The following is a 9,257-nucleotide window of genomic DNA, read 5'->3' as shown; positions in this document are numbered from 1 at the left end:
TCGGCTACTTCCGCCGCGGCGCTCGGCGCCTGTCGGAACTGTTCGGCTGTTTCCGGCATCGCTCGGCTCATTCCGCCGCAGCGCGCTCGGCGCCTCCGCTCGGGCGCTTCCGGAAGTGTTCGGGTATTTCCGGACAACGCTCGGGTATTTTCGGCTTCTTTCGGCTCCTTCCGCCGAAGGGAAAGCGAATCGCTGTCCTAGAGTTGTCGAACCACCAAAGTTGGAGGTGATTTCTAAGTCATCGAGTTCAATCGTTGCACTGCGTTGTAAACCCCTAAACACTAACGCAGATCGTTCAGTGTCAGGGTCAGCGCCTCTTAGTTCCAGGGATGGTGATTCCACCACCTCCCTGGGCGATATTCCAGTGTCTGACCAGCCGAAGGGAAAGGAAAGTGAAAGGAAAAGGGAAAGGGAAAGAAAAAAGGGTAGGAGATGAAAAAGGAAAGGAAAAGGGGAAACGAAAGGGGGAAAAGAAAGGGGGGAAAAGAAAAAGGGAAAGGAAAAAGGTAAAGGGGAATAAAAAAGGGGTAGATGAAAAAGGAAAAAGGAAAAGGGGAAAGAAAAGGGGGAAAGGGGAATGGAAAGGGGGAAAGGAAAAGGAAAAAGGGAGAGGGAAAAGGGAAAGGAAAAGAAAAAAGGGTAGGAGATGAGTAAGGAAAGGAAAAGGGGAAACGAAAGGGGGAAAAGAAAGGGGGGAAAAGAAAAAGGGAAAGGAAAAAGGTAAAGGGGAGTAAAAAAGGGTAGATGAAAAAGGAAAGGAAAAAGGGAAAGAAAAGGGGGAAAGGGAAAGGAAAAAGGGAGAGGGAAAAGGGAAAGGAAAAGGAAAAAGGGTAGGAGATGAGAAAGGAAAGGAAAAGGGGAAAGGAAAAGGGGAAAGGGAAAGGAAAAGGGGAAAGGGAAGGGGAAAGGAAAAAGGGAGAGAAAAAAGAAGGGAGAAAGAGAAAGGAAAATGGGAAAGGAAAAAAGGAAAAGGGAAAGAAAAAGGGAAAAGGGAGAGAAAAAAGGAATAGGAAAAGGGAGAAAAAGGGAAAGGAAAAAGGGAAAGGACAGGAAGCACAAGATCCTGGTCTGTGGTCACGACCCCTCCCATGCCCTGAGAGGTCCCGGGGCTGGGCTGGACTGGGCTCTGGGCTGGCTCAACCCAGCCGAGTTCAACTCAATCCAACCCCTCCCAGCTGGGTTGGGATGGGTTGGGCTGGAAACGCAGGAGAAGGAATGGCCTTTCAGGACACACAGTCTGTTGGTGAGAAGCTCAGGTGTTTATTGGTGCAGCATTGATCAGAGTTAGCAGCATTGCTCAGTGTTTCCAGAATTTGCTTTTCCCAGCCAAGGCAATGCTGAGCACTGACCAGGATGAGAGTGGGAGAGGGAACTGTGTCATAGGCTGAGGGTTTCCACCAGCCTGGCCAGGGCACACCTAAGCTGGGCCACTCAGGAGGTTCAGGACACACAGGACCACGTACAGGGCTGCCACAGCTGGGAGGCATTGCTCCACAGGGAGAGCTGATCCATCCTCCTGGAGCTCCACTCCACTCAGCCTCACCAGGGCCACGGTCAACCTCTGCTCCTCCTCTCCTGGGAAGGAGAGCAGCTTGGCATCCACCTGGAAAGGCTTCTGCGCCTGCTCCAGGTCATGTTCCAAGAGGTTTGCAACCTTCACAGCAACAACAAACAGAGCAAAATCAGTGTTTCAGCACTCCCATCCATGGAGTCCTTGGATCAAGGAGCTCATGGGCTTGGGGAGTGTCAGTGGCTCACAGACACTGAATAACCCACAGGTGGGACTTTTCCTCCTGGGAGACTCTCAGGTTCATGTGTTCAGTTCCCAGTGAGTTGGTGATGTGCAGGAAATTAAAGCAAATAGGCCGTTTTGGGGCTAGTTTTTTTTTTTAAATCTGGAGCCAAGGAGCTCAGGGGATTCTCAGCACCATTCCCAGACAGTGGTGAGCAGCTGTGGCCAGTTTAACCTTTATCAGCAGCAAACCACTCACTGGAAGTGTTGGGGCTTCATGTCTTGGGGTGATTTCCCTCAAAGGGAGTACTTTAATCCCTGCCAAACTGGAAGGAATTACTCCTTCCCTTCTCCCCACTGTTACCTCAAGTAGTGACATCATGGAAATGTTGCTTTAATTAAAAGCACCTCCCTGATCCCTTCAAACGAGCCAAGTGTGATGTGTGTTCTCACCAACTTCAGCTGTTGGGACACAATCTTCCCTTCCAGGGATTTCAGCAGCAGCGGCAGCTGATCCTCCAGGAGCTCTGAGGAATTAAAGGAGGTTTGGATCAAAAAATCCCCACCAAGGTGTCAGAGACAACTGGTGAGATGGGAAGGGTGAGCAGGATGGGAAATGTGAGCAGGACAGGAAGGAGGAGCAGGATGGGAACAGTGACCATTTCTTGCAGGAAACATCTGTTTGGTCGAAAGTTCTTTGAGTGTTTTAATCCAAATGATTCCTGCAGCCTCACTGTGAGAGGGACAAGGCTGTTACTCACACAGTCATGGAATATCTTGAGCTGGAAGGACCCACAAGGATCATTGTCCAAATTCTACACAGCATGGGACATCCCAGCAATCCACCCTGTGTATTGGCCAAACACTCCTTGAGCTCTGCCAGCCTTGGGGCTGTGCCCACTGCCCTGGGGAGCTGTTCCACCTCTGGGGGAAGAACCTTGTCCTAATATCCAACCTAACCTTCCCCTGACACAGCTCCAGTCATTCCCTGGGTCCTGTCACTGCTCCCCAGAGCAGAGGTTGGTGCTGCCCCTCAGGAGGAAGCTGTGACTGTGATGTCCTGTGCTGAGAGGGAAGAGGTGCAGTGAAGGGTTCTCCTCTTTGCTCCCCTCCATGGAATTAGGATGCAGATGCTACTTGGGAAGGAGGAGGAGGAAGAGGAGGAGGAGGAGGAGGGGATGGCAGGATTGGGAGCCAGCCCTGCCTTGCTGTCCTTGTGAAAGACCCAAATCTCACCAGCCAGAGCGTCGAGGCTGTAGGTGATTGCCTCTGCCAGCTGAACACAAAGATCTCTCGAAGACTCCTTCAAGAGGCTCAACAGGTCTTTTAAGTCTTGGCTTTCTGTTTTCAGCTCATAAACATCAGTTTCCACAACAACTGATTCCAGCTGGGGGCACAAGGAAAGGAAACATCAGGATTTGAGGGAAGAGGCTGTGGATAGTCCCTTGCAGTGTGATCTGTGCCTCCCTCCCAAAGCCATTGATGAGGCTGTAGGTGAAGCTCCAGTTACACCCACAACATGAGATTTAACTGGTTTGATCCCTTCAGGTGAAGCTGCTGGATCTATCCAGGACTGATTCCAGCAGCTGATTCCATCCTGAGCCCCTTCTTTCCCTGGGCAGTGCTGGAGACCAGAGGTGTTCTGAGCGAAGCGATTTTGGCTGGGCAGTTGTGGCATAGCACGGGTGACTTCTGGGGCCAGAGGGGTAAGAAAAACTCAACTTACTTTCTCACTAAGCTCTTGAAAGAGGTTCCTGTCTCTCATCACAGCTTTGATGGCATTTAAGAACACAGGCAGCAGGTGAGAAGACAACTCGGAGAAAACTCGACAGTTGATGGTGACTTCTCCCATCACTTCTCCTAATTTCCCTTGTAAGGGACCTGACAACCAGAAAGAGCCCAAATGTGTCACTTCTGAACTAGGAGGTCACTGGCAGCCCTAGACCAGGAGCCTGGAACACTTCTGACAGTGTTCTTGCAGCAACGTGCAGCTTGGGCAGTTGTCATTCCCCAGGGAACAGGCAAACACATCCCTTGAGTGGTGTTTTACCCTGGGAGATTCCATCTTACCCAAAGCAGGTAAAAGCTGTGCAAGTGGAAGCAGCAGGACACATTACTTACCATCAGATTCAAACCTTGAACATCTCGAGTATTGTATTTGGAAATATTCCAGATCTGCAACAGGATGAAAAGGACATTTCTGGTTTTCTACCACAGTCTCCCCCACCCTGTGTGCTCCCTGGCTCTTTTGAGTAGGAAAAGAAACAGAAAGTTGGAGTTGGTGATGTTAGAGATCTCCTCCAAGCTTGATGATTCTATAACACCAAACTCTGCTCTCTGTGCCATTTCTCACCAGGAGCTCTGCAGCTCCTGGAATGAGCTGAGACTTCTTTCACCTCCTTCCCAACCCCTTCCCAAACTGCCTCTCTCCCCTCTTTGACCTTCCCTGGGTGGTTTCTGTCCTTCACACTATCTCCCTCTCCTTGCAAACTGCAGCTGTGGGGCTGAGTGATGCTTCAGAAAATGGTTTTCCTCTCCAGCACCGTTCCCTGAATGGAGGAATTGTTCTCTTCTGGAAGTTCCTTACCCCATGCTCCATCCCTGATGATGATCTGGATGGGCCTGAAGGCCAAGACACAGCCCTTGGGTATGACTATGCTTTGTTTTCTCTCTGTGATGCCCTGGGCAGTGAAAACAACCTGTTAGATTACCTGGGGGCAGGTGTTGGGGAAGGAGCAACACCTGAACCCAGAGAGAAATCAAACCTGTGTGCACAGCGTGGCATAAACTTTGGTCTTGAAGCTTCCATCAGCCTTGGAGGATTCCTTGTAGGTTATCTCCTCTGAGGCCTCCAGGGTCTCATGGACCACGTAGAGATTGAAGTGAGTTCTCTGCAGCTGTTGGATGAAGGAGTGATCCATGTTGATTCTCCTAAGAGAGAGAAGGGGTTCTCTGTGAGCTCAGAGCCAGGAGCCTGGTGCTGCCTCCCAGGAGTAAATATCACCATGGCAGGGGATTTTTGGGGGAAAAAGGCAGGAAATGGGCTGGAATCTTGCTGTCCCTGGTGTACCACCTCGAGTTCTGTGTCAAGTTCTGGGCCCTCACTCCAAGACAGACATTGAGGGGCTGTTCCCCAGAGAAGGGAACAGAGCTGAGGAAGAGGCTGGAGTGTCGAGTCAGTGCTGTGAGGAGAGGCTGAGGGAGCTGGAGGGGCTCAGCCTGGGGAACAGGAGGCTCAGGGGAGACCTTATGGCTCTCTGCAGCTCCCTGACAGGAGGAAAAGGTTGTCAGGCACTGGAATGTGCTGCCCAGGGAGGTGGTGGAGGCACCAGCCCCAGAGGAGTTCAAGGAAGGACTGGACGTGGCACTCTGCTCTGCTCTAGTTGACAAGGTGGTCATGGGTCACAGGTTGGACTCAATGATCCTGAAGGTCTTTTCCAGCCTTGGTGATTCTGGGACTCTGTGTTCCCCTTCTGCATCTGAGGGGGATCAGTGCAGTGAGGCTGTGGCCTGGAAGGTCACACTGTGGGTCTGCCCTGGTCCTCATACCCCTCTCCAGGCTCAAACGGTGGGAAAAGACACCTTGGCTCCGTGTTGGAGTGTTCCCAGCTCGGGATGACAAAGAGATCTCTGAGCTGTACAAGGCTTCCATGGCCTTCAGGATTATGCCTGGTTAGTCATGAAATCATTATGGAATCTCATGATGGTTTGGGTTGGGAGAGACCTTAAAGCCCATCCATTCCCACCCCCTGCCATGGGCAGGGACACCTTCCACAGCCCAGGCTGCTCCAAACCCCATCCAACTTGGCCTGCCTAGGGGGAATTTGTGCTCTATGACCTCACCTTGGTTTTTGGCTGTTGAAAACCCATTGTGTGACCTGAGGTGGGGTGGAGAAAAATGACCAGAGCACATGTGTCCCCTTGGCTGTGCCTTACCTTTCTCTTCTCAGCCCCTCCAGTGACTCCATGAGGATATACTTCTTCTGTGGCTTGATGGAAAACTCCGTGGACAAGGAGGTTTTTCCTTTTATCTCCATACTCACAGGGCTGACAGAAAAGCTGACATCCCCATCCACATGGTCAGTGGTGCATTTGGTGAGAGTAAATACTGTAGAACCTTCACCATCTCTCATGGTCTGGAGAGACTCTGAAACAATCCCAAGCTTTGGCTTAGGGAGGATCACACAGACTCAGCAGGACAAGCATTTCATGCTCAGCAAGGCTGGAACGTGGTACATTTCAGCCACAAACGATTCCCAAAACATTATCTATGGAATTTGTGACCTTAACATTAGTAAATTTGGACTTTACCTGTGCTTTTCTCATCCCCTTCAGGCACCAGCACATCGAGCAGCCTGAACCCTGTCCTCTTGTAGTAGGGGCTTGGGTGGAACATGGTTTTGGGTTTCCTTCTCAGCAGGCAGAGGAGTCCAAAGTTCTCATTGTCTGCTAAGCTCTCAACAGGGACCAGGTCTGCGCTTTGATCCCCTTGATTCGTGATGAATTTGGTGAGTTTTTTAAACATTCTGCTGCCTGTGCTTGGAGGAAGCAAAGCCAAGTGGATTTGTGCCTTGGGGAAGAGGCAGCACGAGCCAAACTGCTTGAAATGAGAGCAGAACGTAACAAAATGTTACTTATTCAAGATTTATTCAAAACAGTGAGTCCAAACCCCCCACATTGTGCAAGGGCACGATTTTCACAGGGCTGGGTGGTGGGGAAGTGTTTGGAGGGGAAGGAGCAGGAGCTGTGGGTTATTTGGGCTGGTTCCTCCTTTGCCAATGAACCAGAGTCCCAGTGCAGCCAGGATTGCAGCTGGCAGGCTCTGAGGGGGCTGATTTGGGGGGCAAATCTCCCCCAAAATACACAGAAGGCAGCCCAGAACATCTCCCTGGGCACACCTGGTGCTGTGCAGGGCAGAGTGTTTGTTTGCTGATACAACTCGTTACCCAATCGTTTTTGTTTCGCTTTCCTGCTGTGCAGGATGGAGCTGGGGAGGAATCAGGGAGTGCCAGAGCACTCACAGACAGTTTCCCCCGTGCCTCTTCCATCCCCAAAGCCCTGGCATGGGGCACTTGCCTGTGGGTGAGGTGGAGGCTGTGCTGGGTGGGCAGAGCGTGGGGCACAGTGTGGGATGCTGAGCTGTCCCCTCTGGAGAGCAGCAGGACCCAAGTTCTCAGGCTGCTCCTCTGCTCAGAGATCTGATAAACAAGGGAGCTGTGCATTGGCTCAGGAAGCTGAAGAAACCACAAACCCAAAGAGGAATTGATCTCCCTTACCTTGTTCACCGAGTAGTCCCCGAAGAACTCCTGGGCAGAGGCACTGCCAGCCCTGGGCTGTGCTGGAGGATCTGTGGCTGCTCTTCACATCAGCTAATTCCCAGCAGTGAGGTCACTGAAGGAGTTTCCTGCCCCTCTCAGCACTGTTCCTGTTTCACAGAAATGAAGCTTGCACAACTCTTCTTTCAGAAAGCCTCAGTTGTTGGGCAAAGAGTCAGAGCCTGTTACAGGTTGTGGGGAACTCCAACTGCCACAGATGGAGAGGGAATCCCATCCCTGGGAGTGTTCCAGGCCAGGTTGGATGGGGCTTGGAGCAATCTGGGCTGGTGGGAGGTGTCCCTGCCCATGGCAGGGGTGGCACTGGATGGGCTTTAAGCGTCTTCCAACCCAAACCATTCATGATTCCTTGGTGTAACTTTACAGATCCATGTAATGTTTCCAGGCAGAAAGGGACCTGGGAGTGTGGATGGACAGGGAGCTGAACATGAGCCAGCAGTGTGCTCAGGGGGCCAAGAAGGCCAATGGCATCCTGGCCTGGAGCAGGGACAGTGTGGTCAGCAGGACCAGGAGGTGATTCTGCCCCTGCACTCGGTGCTGGTGAGGCCACACCTTGAATCCTGTGCTCAGCTCTGGGCCCCTCAGCTCAGGAGGGACATTGAGGGGCTGGAGCAGGTCCAGAGCAGAGCAACGAGGCTGGTGAAGGGCATGGAGCACAAGTGCCATGCGGAGAGGCTGAAGGAGCTGGGGGTGTTCAGCCTGGAGAAGAGGAGGCTCAGGGGAGACCTCATCACCCTCTGCAACTCCCTGAGAGGAGGCTGGAGTCAGGTGGGGGTTGGTCTCTTCGCCCAGGCAACCAGCAGCAGGACAAGAGGGCACAGACTCAAGCTCTGCCAGGGGAGGGTTAGGTTGGATATTGGGAAGAGCTTTTTTCTGGAGAGTGATCAGACATTGGAATGTGCTGCCCAGGGAGGGGGTGGATTCACCATCCCTGGAGGTTTTCAAGCTGAGACTGGATGTGACACTCAGTGGCATGGGCTAGTGACCATCGTAGGGTTGGACTTGGTGATCTTTGAGGTCTTTTCCAACCCGGTTGATTCTATGATTCTCTTTTACAGATGGAGAAATGAACTCAAGAGGGGGTATTGGGAAGGAATTCCTGGCTGTGAGGGTGCTGAGGCTCTGGCACAGGTTGCCTAGAGTATTTCTGGCTGCTCCATCCCTGGAAGTGTCCCAGGACAGGCTGGATGAGGCTTGGAGCTAGTGGGAGGTGTTCCTGCCCATGGAACTGGACGAGCTTCAAGGTCCCTCCCATCCCAAACCATTGCAGGACTGATTTCTATGCCTGTTTAACAGCACAACCCACTCACATGAAAATTCCAGGGCTCACAAATTCCAGGAGTCAAACCCAAGCTTTTACCTGAATACTTCACTTTATTAGTTCCTCTTAGAATACTGTACAAAGGAGTAATAAAAATATTCACACTTTATTGTAGAAAGTTCTCTACAGGAGACTCCTGAATCCACAGCAAAAAGAAAAGGCTACTGGGGGGAAAAAAAAAACCCAAACCCAACAAACCAACCCTAAAACTCTGTACAGAACATTCCTTTAAAAACCTCCCAAGTAACTCAGCTCATGGAACTGCCCCAGGAGGATGTGGATACACCAACACTCGCATGCTTAAAGGGTATTGTAGGCAATGAGAAAGCAACAGAAGTCACAATGAGAACTATGAATGTGTTACCCAGTGCTTTCCCTCCCCGAGGGCTAAAAACACCCCAACTTCTACAGGCATTTAAAAAACAAAGTACTCAGGATTTGTTAGCCCTAAATCTTGGGGATTTTAAAGGCTTTTTGGAAGGGTTTGGGCACCCTGGGAGCTCTGAGAAATGGATCCCAAGTCAGGAGCCCCAACCCAGGAGCAGCAGGCTGGGGGGACTTGCTGGTTTTCCATGTCCTGGAGCAGGGACTAAGGAGGCTTTGCCCAGGCTGCTGCCAGCTCCTGAGATGCTTCCAGGCTCTCAAAAGCTTCTCTCTTTCCTTGCAGGACCCAAAAGAAAAGCCCTTTTGAAGCACCTCCTCACCAGGAACTCTCTCAGTCCTAAGTTGGAGACACCTCAGTCTCTCTAGGGGAGATTTGTCCTGGTCACTGCAGAGAGTCAGGACAAGTGTGGGAGGGAAATCTGTCGAGTGTGACCAGAATCCCACTGAAAATCAGGGATGATCAATGATCTCCTTCAAAGCAGAACAC

General features: G+C 51.5%; 1 protein-coding gene across 1 annotated transcript; it reads right to left on the bottom strand.

Moving 5' to 3' along the window:
• Positions 1-1,417: 1,417 nt before the first annotated feature.
• Positions 1,418-6,257, bottom strand: GSDMA (gasdermin A). The gene is made up of 8 exons (XM_009084113.1): positions 6,044-6,257; positions 5,669-5,879; positions 4,498-4,663; positions 4,320-4,413; positions 3,459-3,613; positions 2,969-3,119; positions 2,186-2,259; positions 1,418-1,654 (listed from the first exon to the last, which is right to left on the bottom strand). Exons 1-8 carry the CDS (start codon positions 6,255-6,257, stop codon positions 1,418-1,420), a joined length of 1,302 nt encoding a protein of 433 aa, XP_009082361.1.
• Positions 6,258-9,257: the final 3,000 nt, after the last annotated feature.

The sequence above is a fragment of the Acanthisitta chloris genome, unplaced genomic scaffold (assembly GCF_000695815.1).
Source record: "Acanthisitta chloris isolate BGI_N310 unplaced genomic scaffold, ASM69581v1 scaffold20100, whole genome shotgun sequence".
In the NCBI taxonomy this organism is placed as follows: Eukaryota; Metazoa; Chordata; class Aves; order Passeriformes; family Acanthisittidae; genus Acanthisitta; species Acanthisitta chloris.
Note: the sequence above shows the minus strand (reverse complement) of the source record. Positions and strands in the feature narration are given on the sequence as shown.